The sequence below is a fragment of the Nesoenas mayeri genome (genome assembly GCF_963082525.1).
Source record: "Nesoenas mayeri genome assembly, chromosome: 10".
NCBI lineage: Eukaryota > Metazoa > Chordata > Aves > Columbiformes > Columbidae > Nesoenas > Nesoenas mayeri.
Window position 1 is genome coordinate 21,712,748 of NC_137560.1, and position 23,502 is coordinate 21,736,249.

General features: G+C 45.2%; 1 protein-coding gene across 3 annotated transcripts in view; it reads right to left on the minus strand.

Annotated features, from left to right (window-relative positions):
* CHCHD6 (coiled-coil-helix-coiled-coil-helix domain containing 6) overlaps positions 1 to 23,502 on the minus strand; it is a 111,415-nt gene that overhangs the window by 56,262 nt on the left and 31,651 nt on the right. For 2 of the 3 annotated variants that reach the window (XM_080350812.1, XM_080350810.1), the window contains exons 5-6: positions 22,991 to 23,011; positions 17,403 to 17,486 (exon numbers count right to left, since the gene is read on the minus strand). In XM_080350812.1, the coding sequence (XP_080206938.1) occupies positions 17,403 to 17,486; positions 22,991 to 23,011 (105 nt within the window). The remainder of the gene's footprint in view (positions 1 to 17,402; positions 17,487 to 22,990; positions 23,012 to 23,502) is intronic. The other variant, XM_080350811.1, reaches the window with a different exon arrangement.

The window sequence follows — 23,502 nt, forward strand, 5'->3', positions numbered from 1 at the left end:
AGAAATTCCCTTTCCAAAGGGAACCTGTTTTAAAACTCTGAGCTAAATCTGGAATAATTTTAATTCGGCGTTCCTCCTTGGCTGCAAACAAGCAGAGAAACACCAGCACTCACTACTACACCTGCTCTGCCGCCCAGACCCTGTCCACAATGAAAGCAAGAAAACAATATAGCACAAGACCGAGTTTTCAGGGTTATTTCAGGAGGGAAAGTAATTGAAGCATAAAGAGAAAACCCTGCCAGCTCATTCTCACATTGACATTAAACCACATTCCTTACAACTTCAGTGAAACACGCGCTACTTGCAGTAACACGTAAAACTGAGCAACAAGAGCATGAAGAACTAGAAATTAATCAGATTTCAAGCAAAATTTTGTGTGAACATGCAGCAGCAGCAAAAACCTGACGCTGGGATACGGATTTCTCCATGAGGTTCAGACTGGGCCAGTAGATCAGAAAGTGTTTGGATTAAGAAAAATCAAAAGCAGCCACCATCAGCACGGTTATCTTGAGATATTTTGACACCTTGGAGTACAGAAGCTTGTCAGTGGTCACAGTGCTTAAAGATACAAAGAGGATTAAGAGCTGTTGAAGCGCTGCCAGCCTAGATGAATGGTAGTGATACCTCTGATGAAATGGGGCAGCCAGCGGAGACCTTGACTGACGCTGCAGACGACAACCGGGGATTAGACGGTACAACCCGCCTGGCACCTGACGGATGCCTCCTTCGATCCATCTCCTGAGACACTCAGAGAACTGGGGCTGTTCAGCTGGAGGAGAGAAGCTGAGAGGGGATTTCATCAGTTTTTATTAGTATCTCCAGGGTGGGTGCCAGAGGATGGACCAGACTCTGTTCAGTGCTGCCCAGCGACAGGGTGAGGGGCAACAGGCACAGACTGAAACACAGGAGGTTCCATTTGAATATGAAGAGAAACTTCTTTACTTTGAGGTGCCAGAGCCTGGCCCAGGCTGCCCAGAGCGGGTGTGGAGTCTCCTTCTCCGAGACATTCAAACCCGTCTGGACGTGACCCTGTGTGATCTGCTCTGGTGACCCTGCGTTAGCAGGTGGTCGCGCTGGATGATCTGCAGAGGTCCCTTCAACCCCAACCATCCTGTGATTCCGTGCTCACCAGTTCCCACCAAAACCAAGCACAAGAGGTGGCATGTGGTGGGGGGACACATGGTGTGCCCCAGAACTGGGAAACACCGCAAACACAGGAGAGAAAGGAGAAAGGAAAGCAGAGGTTATTCCTCATGTGCCAAACATCAACTGGGAGACGCTCAAATCCCTCCTTTCAGAAATAAAACCTCACACTATCTCAATAAAGCAGCAAGACTGTCACCTGCCCACAGGTGTTTGGGGACAAGGAACATATAGGTGCCACAGGCACAGCTGCTGCCACCAGGAAGCTCCAGAACAACTTCAGGCTTCGGGAAGCGCTGCACTGCCCGAGGGAACCGCGGCACCCCAGGCTCTCCACACCCCACCGGGACCGGTTTACATGCACCAGAAATCCACTTGTTCATCCTCATCGCTCAGAAGTCTAATGCAAATGAATATTTGAAAAATTACCCCATCTACATGCACCTCTCCTGCAGGTACAGAATCACAGAACAGTTTAGGTTGGAGGGACCTTCCTGACTCCCCCAGTGCCCCCCCTGCCATGAGCAGGGACATCTGCACCAGCTCAGGTTGCTCAGAGCCCCGTCCAGCCTGGCCTGGGATGTCTCCAGGGATGGTTCATCCACCACCTCTCTGGCCAACCTGGGCCAGGCTCTCACCACCCTCAGGGCCAACAATTCATGTCTGGCCTGAATCTCCCCTCTTTCAGAGGCAGATGAGCTGAACCCATCTCTTCACTGGAATGACCCTTCGGATCTGTTAAAAACCAGCCTACACAATCAATCACTGCTATCAACTTTGGTCCAAACCAGGGAGTTTGGGTATTTCAGGACACATTCTCTTCACCTCCGGAGCTCTCTGCTTGAGCTCCTGCTCAGCCTGTTTGTATCAGCCAGCATAAAAGAGATCAGTCACATTTTCTGCTTCCTATCAAGCACAAGTGCACATACACATAGCAGCCAATTAACAAGCAACAGAAATATGCATATAAAGCACATCACGAGAGCACAGAAGCCAAGGGTTAAACTGCTTTTATGCAAATTTAAATGTTTTTCCTCAAAAGATAATAGAGGAAAGATGCAAACAACTACAAACAGCTTGCTGATACGGAGAAAAGATGTTTTTTACCCAAAGCCAACTTCTAAACACAGCTCTGTTGTTTGCTGTTCATGTGTGGGTTCATCCACTCCTCCCGCTGAGACCAATAATGAAATGAGAGCATTGAATTTGTGTCATTCTATTCTTTCCTTTGGCAATAGGCTGTGAGATCATAAATTTTGGATTAAGATTCAGAGAAGACAGAAGAAAGGCAACGTCCACAGTAACAACACAGGAAAGTTCAGCTAGTCACAGGCAGAAGTTTATTCCTGTTTGAACAGATCTTCTCACAACTGCAATATTACCCTGAGTTGAAAGCAAAATATTAACTCTGTAGCACACCTAGACAGATTCTCAAAGATAAAATCCCACAAAATACCAGTCTTCACAAAGCTTTAGGGATGGAGAACTGGTGGGAAGGACCACAGGTGGGTTTATCTTGCAGATAACAAGCCAGGCACAAAAAGATTAAGCTCCAGCTCCTAAAGCACACGGTGAATCGAACAAAGCTACACACCTCAGGATTTCCCAGAACCAGGTCCCGCATCAGATGCTCCAACGGGGTGAAAACAGCTTTACAGACCCAGAGATCACAGGCCAGGGTCAGACTGGCCCTCTGGTACCTTGGGAAAAGCCCAATTGAAACAGGGACCCCATAGAAAGATGGTATCGAGAACTTCTCCAAAGAGCTGCAAGCGCCTCACTGGAAACACGCAGAAAAGCCTCAGATTATCTTCAAGTCAGAAAGACAGCCAGCAAAGACGTTATTTCTACAGAGGTGATTAAAAGGAGAAGAAGAAAAAATAATTAAACACTGTGGTTTTATGAGGTTGCTTTAAAGCACATTGTTCTGAAAGGCTGCAAATAAAGCATCTGTAATTCTTTAAATATAAACTCTGGAAAGTAGAAGCATCTTCAAGGAGAAAGGCCACAAAATGCCAGCAGGCAACCCAGGCTTTCTGACAAGGACAGTGACATGAAAGGCCCAGATTAACAATAAAACTGCTGTGGGTGAGTATCGCTGCGCTTTCTTCTTGGCTGGAAGTTTAATATAGGAGTGAGAAGTCTTAGGCGAGGAATTCACGGTAAATGCCCAAATCAATTATACCTGACAAGTGCAGGTAAACAGGCTTCCCAGGCATTGATTAAACATCAAGGGTTTTCAGCATCTGCTTCAGAGGAGCCCAAATCTGCTGACCTGCACCGTCACGTTGTGCCCGTGACACCGAGGGGGCAGCGATGCCACTGAATCCCAGGGCAACGGCAGAAGATGTGCTGGGGAGGGTCAGCTGGACATGAGGAAAAGGTTCGTCACCCAGAGGTGCTGGACACTGGAACAGGCTCCCCAGGGAGGTGTCACGGCCCCAAGCCTGATAATATTCAAGAAGCATTTGGACAACGTCCTCAGACACATGGTGTGACCTGTGGAGGGACAGGAGTTGGACTCAATGATCGTTGTGGTCCCTTCCAACTCAGGACATTCTGTGATCCCTGCAGCTGCACAACTCGTCCCACAGCGATACCTGGGTACTGTCACCAACCTGTCACACAACAGGGATGGACACCAAGGTCACAGGACCCTACGTGGAACAACCAGCATCATCTGAGAGAGTGAGGGGCATGCAGAGAATCGGTGCTAAGGGAAGGGGACCAGAGGGCAAGAGGGAATTGCCGGAATATGGAAGGTGCCACGGTAGGTAGCTGAGAGTTTCACGAGGACGCTGACCAGCACTTCAGAGGGGGAAAGAAGAAAAGATGATTAGCAGTCATCAAGTACTTGTCATACACTAAAAAAAGATCCTAAGGACGTTCTCATGTCAGGCCCATCACAGGAGCTTATTTTGGGAAGGGAAGAACGTCGTATCTGAGGTTTGATGCCATCATGGCAAAGCTGATATTTGACAGAGCCTTCGACAGAACTGCCACCCCCTTGGACGGCCGCGCTGCAGTTAAAACTGCTTTGTCTGCTGAGAATATCCAGAAGTCCCATTTATAAACTGCAGAAAACCGGCCCACTTCACAGTGCCTGTCTCAATTTTAAATCCTAAGTCATATTCGTGACCTCATCCTGTTGCAGAACAGGTAGCTAAGGAATGGAACTCACTGGATTCCCAGAGGAATCCAGAACAGGAGGGAGCAGCGGGATGGGCGAGAGAGCTGGAAGAAAATGCATCACATCCATGCACTTGCATGGGTAAAGGGAACTGCAGGGAAGTGTCACTATAACAAACAAAAACACACCAAAAAACACAAGTACACCCAAGCCTGCAAGTTCCACCCTCTCCCAGGGTTCTTCCTCTACCCCCGACTGCAAATTATTCTCCACGTGCAGTTCCCAGTAAATCAAGCTTTGCTAAATAACCCCGACATGTGTAAGGCTGAGAACCAGCCAACAAGCAATGATGAGATGTCCCTGGAATGATGAAGGGAAAGGCAGACACATCTCCCGGGTTCCGAGGCAGCCTGTTGTCCTCTCCCCTCGGCGCATATGCAGCGCTGCGAGCACCGTTCCCAAAAACCTCCCGTATTCAAAGGCTCATTTGGTTGACAAGGAGCCCGTGGATTCACGGACAGATTGTCACACAAACTGTCAGGTTTTTTTAGAGAGACTATCAGACCCCTCTTTGCCTGCGTTACGGAGCACATCAAAGACACAGAAGATGAACCAGACGCAGGCTGCACAGATCTGACAGAATGGTGGGTGTACACGTTCAGAATACTGTTCTGCTGGGGGGGGAAAAGCTTAATGTGAATAATCAGGGGCTGAAAGTTCCAGAAATGTGACAGTTTTTGGCAGCAATTCTCATCTTTGCATTTATTTATTGAAGGGAGAAAAACTGCCATACTAGAGGCAAACTCGGGAGAGGAAGAAAAATTAGATCAGCGGCAGTTTATTTTGCCACTGTACTTTCTCTTTATTATCATCACTACTCCCAGAGCATTTTCTGAAGATATTTGTATTTTCAGTCCGGGTTCTCTCCACTTCACTTGCGGCTTCTCTTCCCATTTTATCCTGTGGGAGAGGCCGGTTTAATGATTACAGCCCAAAGACCGCTAGGGATTTACAGGTCACCGTACCCGGTTAATGACACAGACAAATCTGGACCTTCCGAAGCGCCCGCTGGATGTGGAGATGCTCAGGAGCTCATTATTCCAAACTTCAAGCTCAAGTTATGGGTAATCAACACACCTGAAGAAATATACCATGCCCAGACAACCAAAAAGTAACAAAAGCTATTATAGAAAACAGCAACCTTAAGCATTAGGGCTTCACTTTTTAAATGGGGACAGTATTCACTTATCATCCAGTGAGCCAGAAACCTCTGTTAATGAATACCTGGAAAAACTTCAGCGCTCCACAGCTCAAAAAGTGGTTTTACAAGGATAATGTGATGTCCCTCCCCTTTATTAGCAATACTTGAACAGACATTATAAAGCAACAGCGTATTTATTTTACAGTCAGCCAAAAGAAGCTATTAGGCTATTTCTACCAAGAAATATTGATTGTTACTCAAAAAGGAAAGTAAAATATAAAAATGAACCCTGATAACAAGAGAAATAAAATGGATTAACACAGATTCCTTGGCCTGCCTTCCCAACACCACTGTCACACAGACTCCAGTTCTCCCTGCGAGGCATCAGTTATTCCAGAGAAAAGAACACCGCTATTGTTTTGTATTTATTTTGCCATTCCAAATGGATTGAAATTCTCCACACAGCTCGCACAAAATAAATACGATATTTATCTTCAGATAAAAAAGCCAAGAAGGACAAAGAAGAAGGGACGGTAAAAGGGATGAGAAAGAAATCAGAAAATATTTGTAAGCAATTTCCTTCCCATCATTTGACAGCCTCATTCTCTCTGCTTTTAGTGATCTTCCCTTTCAGATAGTTTTTAACTGAGCTGTTTCGCCTCCTCTGAAGAGGACGAGGCACCAAAAAGCCCTTTTGGTAGCTGGCAAAGAGCTGGTGAAGCCTCCAAAGATGAGCCCAGAAGGACCACAGACCCCCAGGCGGGTGGAGAGGGGCGTTTGCACTGCGCGGCCATTGAGACCTAAATATGAACAAGAAGAATCAAAGACTCACCGAGAGCAGAGGCAGCTGCACAAATACTCAGTTCCCCTGCTCTGGGAAAGACAAGTCCAACCATTGTCACAATCCCAGCACACGGTGTCACCAATGGCCACTAACAGTAGAGATTGGTATCGCGCTTTCATTACGAAATCCAGCAGGAGGAACAGGAGCAAACGATTTCTCACTTTTAGCCCATCACAGAATAAATAAAAGGAATAATTATGAACGTTAAACCAGAAAAATCTCACAAAACCTTGCTGCCAAGGCATCTCGGGAACATAAATGGAAGAGCGTCACACGTCGGGTGTACCGTACACCTGCAGACAGAATCAGCTGTCAGGATTTCATCTCTAAACGCCGTCTCGAACAGCAAGGGGCACAACATGTAAACACAACGAGCCTTGACTTTGGGACTAAGCAAGGAAGAAATAAAAGCAGGCTTAAAGCTCCAAAAGAGATATTTTGGTACGAGCATCTGTGATTATCTGGGGTTTGTCGCCGGAGCTGATAAATGTCGCAACAAGGCTTGGGAAACAGGGTTGTAAGTGGATTTTTCAGGCTCATGAAAAAAATACCAGTTTTTCACCTATATCTACGGGACAAGGCCAAATAAAACATCATAGTCCTTCAAGTGGGGACAGCTTGGGCTCAGAAATCAAACAGGAATGTAAAGAAGGAACAGAACTTGAGCTTTGCTGGATGGGGAAAAGAAACAAGCACCACAAACGCTGCAGACCTGGAGCCAAATCCTCTCTGAATAGAACAAGTGAACACACAACAAACTGATAACTGGTCCTGTTTTCAACCAGCAAGGACAAACTCCGTGTTCCTCACCACACCACCCTTTGCCTACCATAGAAATCGACAATCATTTTCTTCTCTTCTCGCTCCTCTTGCAGCAAACCCACGCCTCTAACTGAAGGAAGAGTTATTATCCAGGAATGAGTGATTAGCCCTCAGGAATTAATGGCTTTTCGTTGCTGCTAACGCAAGCTGTCTCTCAACAAATGCCTTAAAGGTGAAAGGTCTCACATACTACACTTAATCCCCTAAACAGCCAAAGGAAATGTTGTGGTGTACGTAGCTATTATGAAAAATTAAGCTTAAAAATGCACCTGCATGCCCAGGCGGGCACAGCAGGCAGCGTTTTTACACACCCACATGAGTCACCTTTTCTGCTTCCAGAACCACCATCCAGCCAGTTCCAGGCTTGCTGCACGTCAGGGTAAATCAGGTGATGTCTGTGCACCATCCAGTACATCATGAGACATCTCTAGCGGGAAGAAACAAACCAATCCAGGCGCTGCTCGACTGACCCGGGCGTGCAAGCTCACAGCAGCCGTGCAGCTTGAAGTTACACAAGCAAAAACGCGGCTTCTGTTCAGAAGAGTGAAAAGGCAAGAGAAGGAATTAAGCCTTTTTTTCCCCTTGCAAAAAGACCCGAAATGCAATAATTGGGAAGGAAAAGAAAAGCTCGCTCTTCTCTTAAAATAACCTGGTTATTACAAGTCGTCTCAGATCAGAGGTTTAGGGTTTTAGCTCAGCTCCTGTGTTTCCTCCTCCTGTCTCTTGCAACGATGCCGATGAAATGGCCTCTTGGTGGCCATTCCTTGCTGTTGCCGTCCTCTATCTGATGGCTGCTCCACTGTACGTTTATTATTTTTATTGAAAACAAACCACAAATTCAGCCATCGTTTCGTACTACTTACAATGGGGCTGGACTGGGAATGAGTGGGTCGGATCACCCTCGTTTGAGTCCAGGTGTTCAATGGTGAACAGCCCCGGGATCGCTCCTGGTGCAGCAGAATATAGAGCCAAACCACCAGCCAACCCCCAAACCAAGCAAAAACAAAACAAAAACATCAAAATAAGGGGAGGGGAAATGCCAAACGCAAACCACCACTCATCATCCTGCAATCGACTCCGTGAAAGATGAAGCAAATACCATTTGCGGCGGCTCAAGACCTCACGGCAAGCCTGACAGTGCACATATATTTAAGAACATTAAAACATGTTATTTACAAGCTACTTCTGAGTCACTCTGGTCTCTCGGGAATGCGTATTATATATGTTCAAGAAATTGGAATAGCTCTTTTATTTATGTTTCTTTAAAATGACTGGCAGATGGGGAAAAACCTTCAGAGAAGTGGCCCTGGGCTGTCATGAAACACGTATTTAACACACCCACAGTAAACTACTGAGCACAGGCGCTTCAGGAGGTACGGCCGCCGTAAATACCGAGCAGCCCCTTTCTAAAGTCTGATCTCTGGACTAAATGCAGCGCAAATTCGAGACGTTCTGTGGTGTCTGCCCAATTTACAGAGTAATTGTTCCCCATATTTTCCATTAACATGACGACAGCACATTCTTTAAGGGCAAAGCCATCATTTTTAAGGACCTTTTCAAAACAAGCCCAGGCCTTGGTTTTATTTATAAGTCACAACAGCGATGCCTTTTTTTTGGCAGGACCGCTGTGGGCTGAAATAGAAATCTCAGATTCCCCAAAATCAGGTTCCACGCACCCAGGGAAGTTTAGTCTACCTGAAACAATTTCCAAGGCTCAGTCTAAATCTGGAATATCCCGAGAGAAGCGCAAGCTTCAATCATCCAAATCCCAGCAGACACACAGACTCCAGCCTAAGGTCTGGAACATATTTAATCAATTCGCTGTGCTAACTCCCGGCAGTTTCATAAAACAGCCAATACTGCAATAACAGGGCCAAAAATTAATTGTACACGGGTTGGCGAGTTACACGGAAATAAGAGGCAGCAGCGGTATTTACTGCGGCAGGTTAATGTAGTTCTGCAAAGGTAGAACTATATGGCAGTAAAAACAGGTGAAAGAGACTGTGTATGTGTGCACATATGTATGTGCAGGTGAGTGCTGCTTTCCACTAGAAAAGTAGCACTGGTTTTACTGGGAACAGTGCTACCTGTATATACCCACATTGAGAAATAGCATTTTGCTTATAAACAGGCATATAAACAGCACAAAGAGGGTGAAAACAAATTTAAGCTATTAGGCAATATGAAAATAAATTAAATGAATGGAAAACTGGGTCAAAAAAAGAAAAAGCGAGGGAGGGTATCAGAAATATTCGATAATGGCAAAAGCTCTCAAAAGTAAGACAAAAGCACCTCTTGTTTTGCTCTTTTTGGACTAGACTTGACAAATACTCCAGTGTCGAGTTCTAACAAAGAGACATGATCACATTCCAGGTCTTTTTGTTCTGCCTTTAACAAGTCTTCCCAGTGATACACTGATGAGACCAGATACCAGATTGTTAGCTAAATTCAGCTGCTAAATTCAGTGTTAGGACTAAGTTCAAACCACACGTTGCCACATTTCTTTCACAAGCCGAGCCCGAGGATGGATTTCTCCAAGATGAAGAGGCCCATAAGCATCGTTCTTTCCCTCTGCAAAGGTACTCAAGATGCCAGGGAAACAAAATCACCGCAAGGCTCCAACCTCCAGCACAGAGATTGCAAACGCATCTCTACACTAACTGGGCAGAATGAGGGGGAAGCAAACAGTTGCTGTTTGCGTAGAGGTTGTTTGTAATTTGATGTAATGTACTGTCAGTCACCATATATTGAAGAGAGAGCACATCCACTGCAGGGAGGGCAGAGAGGCAGCACTGACATCTAACGCATTTTATTTGCTCTACTATAGATGTTCTGCATGTTCATCAAATTACCAATCAATTTATCGGATCTCTAAAAGCAGGTGCGCTGAGGTATATTAACTACTAAACTTTACAAGCTTTCAGCAAAACAGCCGTTAAATGGGTGAATTGAGCGCAGGGGACTGGAAGTCACTTTGCGAGTTGCCCAAGGGCAACAACGAAGGAACAGCCTCTTGGTGGGGACACGATGGAGAAGCGTTACAACAGAGGCCGCTTTGAGATGCTGCTCAGACCCAACAGGTACCAGTGGAAAGAAGAATTAGGGATGTTGTCCTGCCTCCTCCTCCTCCGGCTCAGCATTTCACAGAATCCGAGAATGTCAGGGGTTGGAAGAGACCTCAAAAGCTCATCCAGTGCAATCCCCCCATGGAGCAGGAACACCCAGATGAGGTTACACAGGAAGGTGTCCAGGCAGGTTGGAATGTCTGCACAGAAGGAGACTCCACAACCCCCTGGGCAGCCTGGGCCAGGCTCTGCCACCCTCACCGGGAAGAAGCTTCTTCTTGAATGTAAGTGGAACCTCTTGTGTTCCAGTTTGAACCCATTACCCCTTGTCCTATCACTGGTTGTCACCCAGAAGAGCCTGGCTCCATCCTCCTGACACTCACCCTTTATATATTTGTAAACAGTAATGAGTCACCCCTCAGTGTCCTCTTGTCCAGCTCCAGAGCCCCAGCTCCCTCAGCCTTTCCTCACATGGGAGATGCTCCACTCCCTTCAGCATCTTGGTGGCTGCGCTGGACTCTCTGCAGCAGTTCCCTGTCCTGCTGGAACTGAGGGGCCACAACTGGACACAAGATTCCAGGTGTGGTCTCCCCAGGGCAGAGCAGAGGGGCAGGAGAACCTCTCTGACCTACTGACCACCCCCTTCTAACCCACCCCAGGTACCATTGGCTTCCTGGCCACAAGGGCCCAGTGCTGGCTCATGGTCACCCTGCTGTCCCCAGGACCCCAGGTCCCTTTCCCCTACGCTGTTCTCTAATAGGTCATTTCCCAACTTATACTGGAACCTGGGGTTGTTCCTGCCCAGATTCAAGACTCTACACTTGCCCTTGTTCTATTTCATTACATTTTTCCCTGCCCAACTCCCCAGCCTGTCCAGGTCTCTGATGGCAGCACAGCCTTCTCGCATTTAATGTCTGGGAATAACTGAAAAGCGGATGGGAGGTCAGAACCGCTTCAGATGACAATTTCAGGTTCGTTCTGTCTTTCATTTTGTTCCCGTTGAGAAATTCAATGCGCACAGAAAACAACGTCCCCACGGCCTCAGACAGCCCAGCGACTGCCAAGCAATCGGGCTGATTCGGATGGATCTTATCAGCCTGTTTCAGAAAACTGCACTGGGGATTATTCTTCTTGTGTTCGGAAGATTGAATCAACAGCTCGATGAACTGGGCGCTTCGCTATCATGCTCCACTGGCCTGAAAGGCAACCGGCTTTTTTGGATCAGAGCTGTTGTAGGTTGATGGAAAGTGCTGCTGGGTTTGTGGGAGAAAAGGTTTGCAGGAGGGGATGAGAACTGAACAAATTAGGTAAGAAAGAGTTAAAATTGTAAAGAATATTGTGACGCTCAATTATGAAGGTGGGAGACAAGAAATACAGGGTGTTTCTTCCCCCAGATACCCCAGCACTGGCTGGAGCCGTAGCAATAGCTCCCGTGCAGCCCTAATTGTTATAAGCCTAATTGTTATAGAGAAAATAAATGGTGTGAGTGACACTTGCAAAGACATATCAAGTCATTTAGGAAAGGGCATGGAACCTTTAGCTCCCCGTGAGAGGGCAGAGGGTTTGGTTCAAGATAACACCAACACAATTTGCTTTTTCAAAGGTAGGCGAGTGCTCTGGGGGTCCCACAGATCCAACCACAGCCTGGGACCCCAACCCAGGGAACTGGTTCCTCGTCCCTTTCCTGCCACCTTCACCTGGTGACAGCAGTTTGTTCAACCCCATAGAATCGGCTCAAAATTCATCATGGAGACCCAATATGAACATATTATTCTTGAAGACTTGTCATCTCCTAATTTATTGACATGAATTACTGGCCAAAAAGCTTAGAAATGACAGTGGGCTCATGTAGGAGTGACCTTGGTGGTCCAGAGCTGGGACACTGCTCCAAGAAGAAGGATCGAGCACAATAAGCATAACAAACAAAATACAAGTACGCTTCTCATTCTTTACACATCCTAAATACTCTACAAACATGAACAGTAAGTGCAAGGGCAAAAGGAGATTAATTTAAACCAAACAAGGTGAACGCCACACAAAAAAATCACAAGATTTGTGAAGCTAAGCAGAGAAAAAGGTACTCTTATTAATTTAAGTCTCTCTTATTAGTTTAAAATAAAAAGGTATTTGTTTAACGCATTCCTTTCCTATTCGCATAAACACTCTACAGCTTATGAATACTTCTTGTGCTACTTACTGCTCTGAAAACCTACAAGCAGGAAAACGTTGCGTATTAACGTACTCGCCGCTCACAGTCGTCCACTGTGTCCACAGCCACCTCCTAAAAGATAACGTGGGGCCAAAGCTCAGGAAAATCCAAACAAAGAGGAGAAACCCACCTCGAGCGAGGGGTTTCACTCCACCTGCTGAGACACCCCCAGCCCTTCTCTGCCGTTTTACACCGGGTTTTGCCGGTTTGCAGCGCTGCCCTTCGCCGGGTGGAACCCAGCGAGAGGCCAAATGGCAAATGGAGTCAAACTAATATTGCCTTGGGAGAAAGTGTAAAAATAACGCGCAAAGTGAAATGTCCTGGTGTCTGAAGGTGCCAGGACACACTGCGCTTCTTACGGTGCGTTTTTAAGGATGTTTCTACCATTTGGAGAAGGCAGGAGGAAGCATACACAGCACCCTTAATAAAAACTGAGCAGTGTCCACGTTAACTATTTACACCGAGCTCCCACATCTCCCTCCCTCCTTCTCAGTAACATATAAATGCATGGAAAAACGTCAGATTAAGCTTCTCAAATTGAGTGTTTCTCAAGTTTTCCTTACACATTATTAGGTCCAACTCTCATTGTCTCTACCCAGGGAAACACTACAGTACAAAGCCTCCTATAAAACAGTTGAGACAAGACCGACTTTTTGTGCAACAGTTCCAAATTACATGGATGAGATGTCAAATTAACAAGTCAGAAGTTTAACCGCTTATAACAAATTAGCCAGGTCTCATTACTGGATTACTTATTGGAGATTAGACAGTCACACTGGAAACGCAGGTGTGGGATGGGATGGAATGTTTGTACCACCCAAATCCTGCAATTACACACACTCCTATAAGAAAGGGTTACTTCAAAGGATTTATTCCTTGCAATTTTCCTGATTACAAGAATACTTCAGGCACTCCAAAACAAAAACATCCAAGAGACTGAAAGCCACAATTACAACCAAGTACAAGAGCTGAAGTGAGGACAACCAAGGGCATCAGCAGCGTCCTGATCCTCCGCGTGGAATCTGTTCAATAAAACTTGATTTAAAAAGAAAATAAATAAAAAGGTCTAAAAAGCGCGCACGGCACTGCGGGCAGAACAAAACCTTCCGCCCCTTCGCGCACACACAACCCCTGACAAACTGATAATGAACAGTATCTCCCAACAACATCACAGCATCGGTGCAACCCCCATACAGCTATTTCATGCGTTCAAATCTACACTCAAAAATCACTGAATGCTGCCACCAGCACGTGGCGCTTGCTCGACACAAGTTACAAGTGCAAATCAAGCGTTAAAAGCTGCGAAGAAACAGAAGCAAACCACGATTCCGACACAGGTACCATGTATTTTTATGGTCCGCCTGACTCTTGAGCCCTCTGTGCACAATTTGGGTTCACACCTCTCAGGGAGGATTCAGTCCATGTGGTCAAGTTCCAAAGATGCCCAGCCAGGAGGATCAAAGCATTTGAGCCAAGTTTCCCATATACTTGCCCTGATCTTATGCTCATCCCTGGACATCCAATTTCGGTGCCAGTTGGGACCAGAACATTGAACAAGGTGGATCTTTGGCTCCGCTCGCCGTCTCATGTCTTCCAGTCCCTTCCTAGAAGGCACAGGGGAAACCCCAAAGGCTTAAACACCGACCATTTTAATAAGCCTGTCTAGAGAAACTGAGTTTTTCAAGATCTGTTTGAAATAAGATACACCCACAGTTCATCTCATGCAAGGCAAAGCCTTTTTAGCATTTCTACAGCTTTACTGTTTCGCAACACTTTGCCCTCCCATTATAAGCTATTCCATCATATAGATGGAATAACTGAGATAGATGGGCTAAGTAATTGTTTCAAACTCCCCAAAGAGAAACAGCTATTAGAAAACGAGCGGTTTCTTTGCTTCCAATTCCGCGCTCTGTCCAGTAGATCACAACCCCCTTGCAGAGATTACAAAATGAAGAGATAATGTATTCACACAATCTGCCGCGTTCAAGGGAACTACTGAGTTCAGTTGCGGTCAATACATCTCAAAGACAAAGCCGCAAGGGGGAAAGGGCCCAAAGACAAACAAGTGCAATGAGAAACCTGGAAAAAACTCATTCACACAAGCAGAGGCTGAAAAGGTGAGGACTGCTCAGCTTAATGGGAAGGTAAGAGAGGGAACAGAAGCCTCCCAAGAATGAATAATGAAGAGAATTCCTTTTATCTCTTTCACATAAAGGATATTAAATGAAAAAAAAAAAAAAAGCATTTGAAACTGGTAACAGAGAATTTATAGCGTATATAAGTTAACCTGTGGCACACGCTGCCACGTGATATTGGAGGCAAAGAGCTCAAGAAGGCTTCAGGAAAAACGCCCGAGACACAGAAGAGCGATGGCAGCAATCCAAGTTCCATTACAGCGAATAAAAACACTGAATGAAAATCAACTCCTTTTGCAGCAGGGCATGTGTCAGCTTCTGACTGACAGCGCTCCGGCTCTTCTCAAAGTTCTTCTCTAAAAGTTCTCTTTTTGTTCTTTTGTTTTGATGGGGTTTTTTTGCATCTTCCTTCCAAGCCTTTGAGAACTGCCCAGTCAGGAGACACAGGAGCGGCTCCGTCTTTGACTCGGCTGCTACGGTGTAAGGAGTAAATAACACAATTACTCTTAGCGTCCTATTGGGAAAGTACTTAGTTCCCAACATCAACAGTTCAAAACAACCTTCAAAACTAAAATCTTGATGTCTCCGATGGCTGAATTCTGTTATCACGCCAAAGTGGGGACAAAGCCAATCTGAGGTTGTAGGAAGGGGACAATTCTGTTATCACGCCAAAGTGAGGACAAAGCCAACCTGAGGTTGTAGGAAGGGGACAATTCCTGACCAACCGGCTCTTGCAAGGAAGAATTCCAGCTTTCTAGCTCCACACCAAACCACCACATCCCAGCGCTTCCAGTCTGGCGCTTGGAACCACCAGTGACCATCCCCTCTGAAAACAGAAGCGTCCAGTGCAGAGCTCCTCCTCATCTCATCTCCTCACCCATTTGCCTCTTTCCTTAATACACATGCATTTTTACATATATATATATATATATATGGCAGAATTGGAAGTTCTCAGCACAGTGGAAGGAATAAATAAATAAATAAATAAATAAAAGTCAAGGCCTGCGTGTATTCAACAAATAAAAGCAGAATTACATAAAAGCAACAGCTAATAAAAAAGATTGTTCCGCGCTGCGTTTTCCATCTTTCCAACCATTATACGAATAAAATTATCCACGGAGAAGATCGAAAAACCTTTTTCAAAACTAATACAATTAAGCTTTATTACACTGTTTCAAGTACATTCCTCTCTCATCCAGCCCCCACCACCTCCCACTCCAATCTAGACTTACGGTGGGAAACATTCTTCTATTTTATTACCGGCAAAATGCTCGTGTTTAAGGGTCAGAAACTAGCTAGTGCTTCAAGAGAGGAAAGAAAACCTGTCCTTTTCATCTACTTGCTTTTGTACACAGAAGAACTAGGAGATGGTTTCTATGCAGCTCTGCAGTTTGAATAGGACTATGGCCAAGGCACCGCACTCCCCAAGAAGATCCTGCACTAAAATACCCATCACCTTGCTTAAAAAGTCACTCTGCGGGGTGCAAGGGACACAGACCTGAAAAGGGAAACAGAAAACACAACAAAAGACCTCAAAAAGGGGACAATGCAGCCTGGCCACAAACTTCTCCCCACTCCGCTGCCCATAAAGGACAGACACACATACAAATTTTCCCCGCAGTTTCCGCTTCACGAAACCAGATCCGGAGAGAAGAACAGAATAGAAACACACAGCGTGAGCCCGAGAAATTGCAAAAATTCCCTTTGCGTATGAACATATGGACAACTGTGATAATTAGAACGATAGCTGCTAGATTGTTTGCAATTTCACTGAACAATCCCCATTATCTAGGAATAGAATTTAAAAATCTGAATGCAACGCCGAGTGGTAGTTTTAATAGTTTATTTTTTAATGAACTGTACGGATTAGTGTGTTGCAAAATTGTATCATGTGAAATTGCTCACGGGCACGTTTTAACCATCAATGGCTTTAAAAAAACGCTGTATGGACAATCACGTAGTAGCAGAGAATGAAATGGCGAAGAGATGCGCCGATAGCTTCCTACCATTTCTACAATTGCAATTTTCCCATGTTCCATATTCTCTATCATGCTACATGTTGATAGTAAAGCTGATGGATTTCTCCGTCTCTTTACAACCCACCTTTTCCATTGTTTGCACTTCTTTTTAGTCACATAACACAACCACAAGTCAGATGTATGCAACTCCCTGTCAGGAGGTCTAATTGCTTCAAATTGGAGAAGATTATTCTCCACATTTATTAAAAAATAAAGACTACTTATAACATTATTTCATTTTGCCAGGAAGTGAAAAATGCATTAGTTCATAAGGAACAGCATGGTTGCTCCTATTTTTATGGCATCAATTTTTAAAAACTCATCAGGGTAAACAATTAAACGGAGAAGTAAATCCCATGTTTAGGGGAGAGATTCAAATCCCTAAATGGATTTTCAAAGGTCATTTCAGGCTTAAAAGACGCTTGACAGTGTCTCCTTAAATCACGCTCATTTCTAAGGCTTATCCAGCAAGAAGCAGTGAATTAATAACACAACTTTAATTCATATTTATAGCAGGATTGCTGGTTGGGTTTGGTTTTTTGTGGTGGCTTTTTTTTTTCAGGTCGTGGTTTGGTTTTAATTTAGGAAAGGATTTTTAATAAAAGGAATAAGATAAAAAGGCACGTCCTCCTTATCTTTCACATGTAAGTTGTTAAAAAGATTTAGGTTGGACGGCTTATTCTTCAAGTATGTAAGAGGTGAAGGGCAACCAGATCCTGGGAGCTGACAGTTCCAGGACAACGAATCTTGTTTCTCTCCTCTTTGGATCCACACAGATCCATATCCAACCCCATTAGGATTCCGAGGTCACAAACACAAGACAACTCAAGCTCACCTTCCTCTCGATGCGGGCCAGCTGCTCTTTGTAGAAGGCCTCTTGCCGCTTCAGCTCTGCCTCCCTGCCTTGCAGCTCCAAGACCTGGGAAGAAAAACAAAAAAGAATCAGTAGGAGAAGAAATTAAGATTAAAAAGCACATGGGATGCAGACTGGAACTCGGAAAATCCATGTTGCTCAGGACAAGCACATGAGATCGCTCTTGGTGGGACTTCAGACCTTCAGCCTCGCAGTTCATTTTGGACGGTGCCCGCAAGTCTGAAATGCTTATTAGTATCGTACTCAAACTCGTTACCTTGATTTTATTTCTCCTGATTAAATGAAAACATGTAATTGGAGAAAGGTGATGTCTTCCTATTGCCTTTTTCAGAACACTCCCTCATCCAGGTCTTTGTCTTGGCCACAAGTTGCACCAGGGGAGGTTTAGATTAGATATTAGGACAAAATTCTTCCTGGAAAGGGCTGTGGGGCATTGGAACAGGCTGCCCAGGGCAGTGCTGGAGTCACCATCCCTGGAGGGGTTTAAAAGGTGTTCAGACGAGGTTCTTAGGGACATGGGTTAGTGCTGGAGTTAGGTTATGGTTGGACTCAATGATCTTGAGGGTCTTTTCCAACCAAAATGATTCCATGATTCTTTACCAAACCATGATGTTTGTTACTCCACTTCAATGCTCCTCACGTTACCTTCAAAATAAATCTCAAATCCTCCACTTTATAAACACTTGGTTCTTGAAGCCTTTGAAAATTTCTATAGATCTAACACATCCCTACGGTCATGAGGGAGATCTGAAAGACAAGTCTGTGTTGTAATATTTTATATAGCAAGACACATCCTGGCTCACCACGCATTTGCTTTTACACACACGTATAGGGCCACCTATTTGGAACACAGATGTGTGTCTGAGAATTTCTCTTCCATCTTCCAAAGTATAAGTGAGACACTTCCAGAACAGCAAACTTCATATACAATCCCATGCTTAAAGCATAATCTGGTCATGAAATAAAAACCAGTTCTCCAAATAAAATAAAGTCTGTGTGCTTACAGCAACAGCTTCTTCCTTTTAGCCCTTTACAACCGGCAGCACTTTATTTCATTCCCACCTCTAAACTGAACTAGCATTAAGAAAACATGGCATTGCTGGACCCAAACCAAACTTTTTAAGCTTCAAAATAACAAGCGACAATAGCAAGAAGAATGGCACTTGATTTTCTTCCCCTGCCCCAAATCTCTCAGGTCACATAAGGTATCATCAAGCAAGAAGACCTTTCAAAACTAGAATTATTATGCTCTTTAACATGGACACAACCCCTGCTGATCTCCAGCATCCCAGCAGCGTTGCTCTGAACTTTTAATGATGCTGGTACAACCACAGAAAATACTGGTCCGATATGATTAAGCAGTTGGGACAGAAACATCCCTGTGGGCTCAGACCTGTCATTTTACGGCCAACAGCCATTGTTAATGAGAAAAATTACATCTGAAAGCAAGTTGCTGCGCATTTCCCTCTCCCTACTCCCCTGCTAATGGACATACAGGGGTATAATAGAGCTTAGAAGAGGTTTTAAGGTAGGCAGTGAGGGATGGTTGATAAGTAAGCAAGAAAAGAAGTGGGAATATGTGAAATAAAGGGTTTGTAGGGGGGTGCGTGCATTTGTTTATAAGGAAAATGAAATATTTGGGTTCTCATGTTTGTCATCCCAGTCAACAGGACCAGGGCAAGGCACAAGCACTGTAGATCCGCATCTAAATCCTCTTGCTCCCAAAGACACTTGACTAAAGGCAAAATCTCTGGCTTTGGTTTAAGCAGAGCTGGTATGTATCTGCTGGCCCACAAACGAGATGAAATGGGGTGCGGAGAGCCTGACATATTGAGCCTGACTAAAGAGATGCCACAACAATAGGGGCACTGATAGATACTTTGTAAGTGCCAAAATTATTACCATTTTCTGATGAGAGAACCACAGTTCTCCTTGTGAGCCAATATCCAGCTTCTATACAGAAGGGGACTAAGCAATTTCAACTGAAATGAAACAGATGTGAGAAGGCAGAGTGGGCTGGTGGATGGCCAAAGGATCCTGATTCTCCTGCTGATTTTCTGCATAACATCCATAAAATCAAATTACTAACCAACTGACTTGTGTTTCCTTAAGGAGGAAATAAATACGGAAAATAAAAAGAGTAACACAGTACTGACCTCTCTGCACAATACAGATGGAAGGTGCTTTTTGTATGAAGCGCAATACAGGGAGGAGCGGGGGAAAAGAGTCGAAAGATCAGTTCTTAAAAACGCAAGGAAGTTTCTGCTCAGTCTAAATAAATGAATGATGTGGCAGTGCCGCTCTCCTGGGGCAGCGACCATTCTGGGAGCACAAAACCAATACGTGCAACAAAACAAGTGGGCGAAAGGTTTTATTCTGTTTCTGGCAAGACGTGGATCTATGTACCAATGCACCCACCCATCTTCTCATCCTGAGAGCCTGCCTGACCTCATCCACCAAGAAATTCAGCATGTTTATCCATAGGACACCTCTGGAAGGCAACACAAACCAAACACCTAATCTCTTGAGCAGGGTGCTGAGCTGCAGACATACCAGAGGTGTGCACATTCCGTTAGCGACCTCCCTAGGGTCTTGCAAAATTAACGTCAAAGATTCAAAATCTGATGTCCCAACTGCAGGGAACGATCTCAGCACACTCCCCATTCTTCCCCACAAGTAATTTCTCCATATCATCTCCCATTATGTCCCACTTATCACCCATCGTTTGTGTGATGAAGCAGAGGTTGCAGAGAAAAGTTTCACTTGCAACTCAAACATATTCTCAATGCCTGGCTTGTTTTCAAGTGCTGATGTTTCAGTGCATTGAAGTATACTGAGAAATATCCTCTTTGTGACAGATCTGCTTGAAAGTTGCTTTCTGTTTCCCTCTCTCTCCAGCTGTTATTGCTAGAAACTTTAGTGCACTTTATGATGATGTTTGAAGTATGAACGGTACAGTCGGAGCATGTGTCATTTGAAATATTCACTGTTCCAATCCAGGTTAGGCAACCAGGGACATTCTGTATGAACACAGGATATTTATTAAGAGTTCCACTAGTCCTGCTGTTTATTCCCTACCTGAAGTCAGAAGGCTGTGATGTCCCAGAGAGAAGTGGCTGCTGTGGAAATGATTACAATTTCACAGGGGACTGAGATTGCAGGTGCCAAACAAAGCATCAGATACACTTTTCACATAAAGGCCTTTAGAACTAGAGGAGGAAGGACAAAGGAAGACATGCATGATCCTCAAACCAGTGCGTTATTGTGCATCAGAAAGCTGAATTCCACATCCACGCCACAGAAGCCACATCTGAGCTTGAACACATCGTGCAAGATTTGACCAAAGCCCAGAAATGACATCTAAGAAATCACAGTGCAGAACACAGCAGAGTGGGATGTCCAAGAATTATGAAAATAGAAACAAAACGGAGGCGAGGAAGAGTGTAGTCAGTTGTAGAACACACGAATGCACACAAAACTTACAAAAGCAGCATGGGACAGCATGTATTTGTAAAAGAGAACATATAATATGCAAGAGGCAAAAACGAGGTGTAAGATCTATTCAGGAAACACTCAAGAGTTCCCTGTGATGGTGTCAGAAGTTACAAGCACTGCATTCCTACAAAAGGATGGTGAAAGTATCCTATTAGTGAGCTACTATAGCTCCCATGGGCACGGATGCACAGACTAGTCGGAGGCTCTTTCAAATTCTCCCTACACTTTATCCTTACGCTGTTTCCACAGCCCACAGTTTTTGGGGTTATGTCAGTGCTGCTTTGAACAGCGGCAAAAAGCTCAGGCAGAGTCCTGTGCGGCTCCCTGACTCCTCTTCACTCTTTATCAAGTAACCCACTTAGAAACAAACTGCAAAAGCACATTTCTAAAGCTCCGCATTACACCCTGGCTCAGCCAAAGAATTCAAGCACAGGCCTGCTAGCCAACAGGCAGGCCAAGAGAAATATTTTACAAGCCTCTTAATTGAGGTAATGAAGTATTATTGGTTTAGTCTCTATGAGCAAAGCCTCATCCTGAACTGACACCAACACGCAACACAGAGTGTGAACTGATCTGCTGGAGCTGGGCATCATTCGAGCTCCACACCTTCTCAGATTAGCTTTGGCTTCACCCTCCCCAAAATATCACCAGATTTTTATTATTTTTAATCATAGCCCCTTCTCATCACCTTGTTAAACATGAAAACTAGGAAGCCTGCTTGCAAAAGAAGAGCTTCTTGGCAGGGTCAGATTACAGGAGGGAACGTGGCACCCAGGAGCAAAGGGCAGCAATAGCACAGCCCCAGGACTGCTGGGAGCACGGGATGTAGGGAGAGGACACAGAAAGATGGCACTGAGAAAAGAGGGGAAAAACAAAATAAATAGGAAAGATCACAGCTCTCTCTCTGCAAAGGGCAATTCAAGCGAGAAGGAAAGGACCATACCTCAATCTATAAAGAACTTCCTCAAAGGCAAGTCACAGCACTTGGCAAGATTATTGCAAAAATATTTATCTTCTTGGCAAAACACGTTCACCAGCCAAAGACGAGCTAGCGAGAAGGTGCCTAGAGAATCAGTCAGAGGCAATCCAGGGAAAGCAGCTATAAGGATAAAGGAAAGGTCCTTCAGTCTCTATCAAATGCCTTGTTCCTACATCATCCTGTCTTTGCTGAGGAGTTATCAGCTTCCCCCAGGGTATCCGGGAACATCCCGCAGCAGCACAGCGGAGATGTTTTGGCCGGGTACCTCAGCTTGCCACGCTTCACAACTGCAAATCTTTATACCTCATGCTTCCCCGTGTCTCCTCCAGCCCTGGTAGCAGTCCAGGTGACAGGGAAAAAAACAAACGCTATTAAAGGCTCCAAGACTAGAAGGAGGAATTGACAGCAATGCACCGGCGAACAGAGCTCGCTCCGAACTTCGCTGGCTGGCGTGTTCCCCACCGAATCCAACGGGAACGGCAGAGCTGCTGAAAGGGCAGCACAGAAACAGAGGCAGCTTGTGCACATCACGCCTGGAACTGAACAGCAGAACTTCACGGGGAGGCTTGTACGGGACAAGTAACCACGGGGGAGCCCTGACCCAACCTCTGCGTGCAGCAGCAGAGATATTAAATATCACCAATGCTGTGGAGCCACCTGCATTCACTATTCCAGACACGCAAGGCCTACAAAAATCACTGTTTGTCCTTTCTCTCTTTCTTTTGAAGGCAGGTGACTGGGTTTTGATTTGTTTTAGATGCCAGATGCAGACTCACGGCCTTAAAAAGCAGCACTGGTGTAACCTTCATTTCCTCCTGTTTCTGCTGCTCTCTCAGCCAACAACACACATCACCAGATCAAGTTTGGTTTCAGCAGCTGTAAGCTACACAAAAGGAACCAGCGAAAATCTTTATGGAGGAAATAATATGCAATTTTCTAGCTGAACACCTTTTAAAATGTAATGACAGAAAATAAAATCCTGCATCTGTGCTCAGCAATAACAATCTGTACACGCGCAGTAACAACATGACACTTGGAATAAGCAAGATCCAGACAAAAAAAAAAGAGAGCTTACCCAGGCGTCCAAATCCGCAGGCTTGGAATAAAGAGAGAAAGGAAGGGAAAGAGAAGAAAAAGAGAAATCAGTGATTTATGGAGGCCGCCTGCTGCTGCACAATATAGCTTTTAGGATGACAACTTAAGAAAAGTTCCTTAAAAATGACAAGCATCTTAAACAGTGCAGTGCTGTCCCCTGTTGGGAACTGCGCTATTAAAGCAAAACAAAAGCACATGTGCTCCCAAAAATAAAAACAAAGCCAAGCCCCCAAAGGCTGCTGCAGGATTGCCCCGCAGGGTGGAAGCCAAGGGAAGGCAGCTGGGAAGCAGCGGGGTTCAGGGAGCCGTGCAAGGTGCTGCACAACGTCAGAGACGCCGATACCCACGACGTGCAGCAACGAGCGTGGCGATGCCATCGGACTCAAAAGGACGTGGCCGACAAACACACCGCTTCCAAATTGCCTGCAAAGAACAGGTACCCTTTTGCAAGGGTGTTTTTGTATGTGCAAGCTTATCTACACAGCAAGCCAG